This window comes from Seriola lalandi, unplaced genomic scaffold, assembly GCF_002814215.2.
Source record: "Seriola lalandi dorsalis isolate HSWRI2012SDOR001 ecotype SW California unplaced genomic scaffold, Sedor1 jcf7180002054972, whole genome shotgun sequence".
NCBI classification, from domain to species: Eukaryota; Metazoa; Chordata; class Actinopteri; order Carangiformes; family Carangidae; genus Seriola; species Seriola lalandi.
This window is the reverse complement of record NW_019525660.1, coordinates 17,081-18,698: the sequence shown is the minus strand read 5'-3', so window position 1 is coordinate 18,698 and position 1,618 is coordinate 17,081. Positions and strand designations below refer to the sequence as shown.

General features: G+C 39.2%; 1 protein-coding gene across 1 annotated transcript in view; it reads right to left on the bottom strand.

The window, feature by feature from the left end:
- Nucleotides 1-1,618, bottom strand: part of LOC147817103 (uncharacterized) — a 21,028-nt gene that overhangs the window by 13,589 nt on the left and 5,821 nt on the right. The window contains exon 3 of the mRNA XM_087171744.1: nt 258-527. Coding sequence (XP_087027870.1) covers nt 258-527 — 270 coding nt within the window. The remainder of the gene's footprint in view (nt 1-257; nt 528-1,618) is intronic.

Here is a 1,618-nt window from a genome sequence, read left to right as displayed (position 1 = left end):
GTTTTAACCACCTGTAGATGTCAGTGAGAAGTGTCATTGAAGTATCTTCCACTCTTGATTTGTGTTTTTACACGACCTGAAGAGAGACTAACAGTTTGTTTCTCTCCATCCTCAGAGGATTAAGAGCTGCTGCCATATTTTCATTTTTCCATTAAAACTCTCCTGTTTTGCTTCTGACACCAAATGACTCTTTTTTAAACAACTGACAACAGATCTGAACACAACAATGAATATTAATTAATTATGACTAAACTCACCAGTTTTCTGAATGAGGACTTCCTCACTGATCTGAGTGAAGAACTCTGGGTCTCCTCTCCCTCCTCTGCAGCGGTAGAAACCTCCCTCTGTGACAACCATAACTCCGTGTGCTCTAACATCTCTTACTGGATCAGCTGCAGAGTGTGAGTCACGTCTGAACCCGTAGTATTTCCAGTCATCAGAGCCGTTCACAGAGCAGGTCAGTGTCACACTGCCCCCTGCTGGTATAACTGTCTTGTCTGCTGTCAGAGAGGCCTTGGGTTCAGGTTCTGTTCAAGTTAGAAAAAAAAAATATTTTTCCATAACAGAGTGTACACCAACACACGTCTCAGTCATAAATCATGTTTTGTTGAAGTTAACTGATTCCATCCATTCAGCCCTTTGCTGCCACGTTTATCAGCTCTCACAGAAGTGTAACACAGCAGCCAGCACAACATGCCACGACTCAAACAGAGAGTATAATTACTTTCTGTGTAAAAATGAATCATATGACTCTTTGTTATTAAAATCTTCAGGCAGGACTGTTTTACTTTACTGTAGCTGTGTTGGATCTTTTCCCCCCTTCAGATTTATCTGCACTGTCCACTTGTTCATTAGGCTGCCCTGTTGACATGATCAGATTAATGCATGAAAAAACTCTATCTATGAAAATAACAGACTCTTCAGTAAATGCAGTTTGACATTAGGGTCAGCAAAGACTCATCAGTGCCCTCTGTTGGGTCACTACTCTGCCCTGTTAAGATGAGCAGATGAATGCATGAAATCTGTAAGAAGGTAACAGGCTCTGCCCTGAGGGTCAGCACAACATGACGACCTCGTACATGAACGTGCATCCAACACCAACCAGGAGAGATAAATATGCAAATATGCAATTTCACACTGTTGAGCACAACTGAAGTCATTTAATAATTTGAATTGATAAATAAAATAAAATGTAACATACATGATGAAATCTCAACACAAAGACGATATGATTAAGAGTGACATTGTCAGTAATAAGTCGGAGATTAATACTATATATAACATTATATAAGTGAGAAAAAACAGGAAGGAACTTGTTACCTTCAGCCTTTCCGTAGAAGAGTGTATTCAGCACTAAAATAAAGATTGAAACCTCATCAGACGTGATCAATCTGACAAACAGTCAAAATCTATAAACATAATACCCTAGTCTATATACTGTACATGCATTGTACTGTGTATTGTAATGTGTGCAAAATAACTAGCCCATTGATCTACTTACTCCACCACACTGAACAAAGATTAATCAACAACAAAGATCTCCCAAACAAAACCACCACCTTGATAAAATCATGAATCTGCCTCTGACAGTCACAGATGGTGAAAATGACTGATGTAC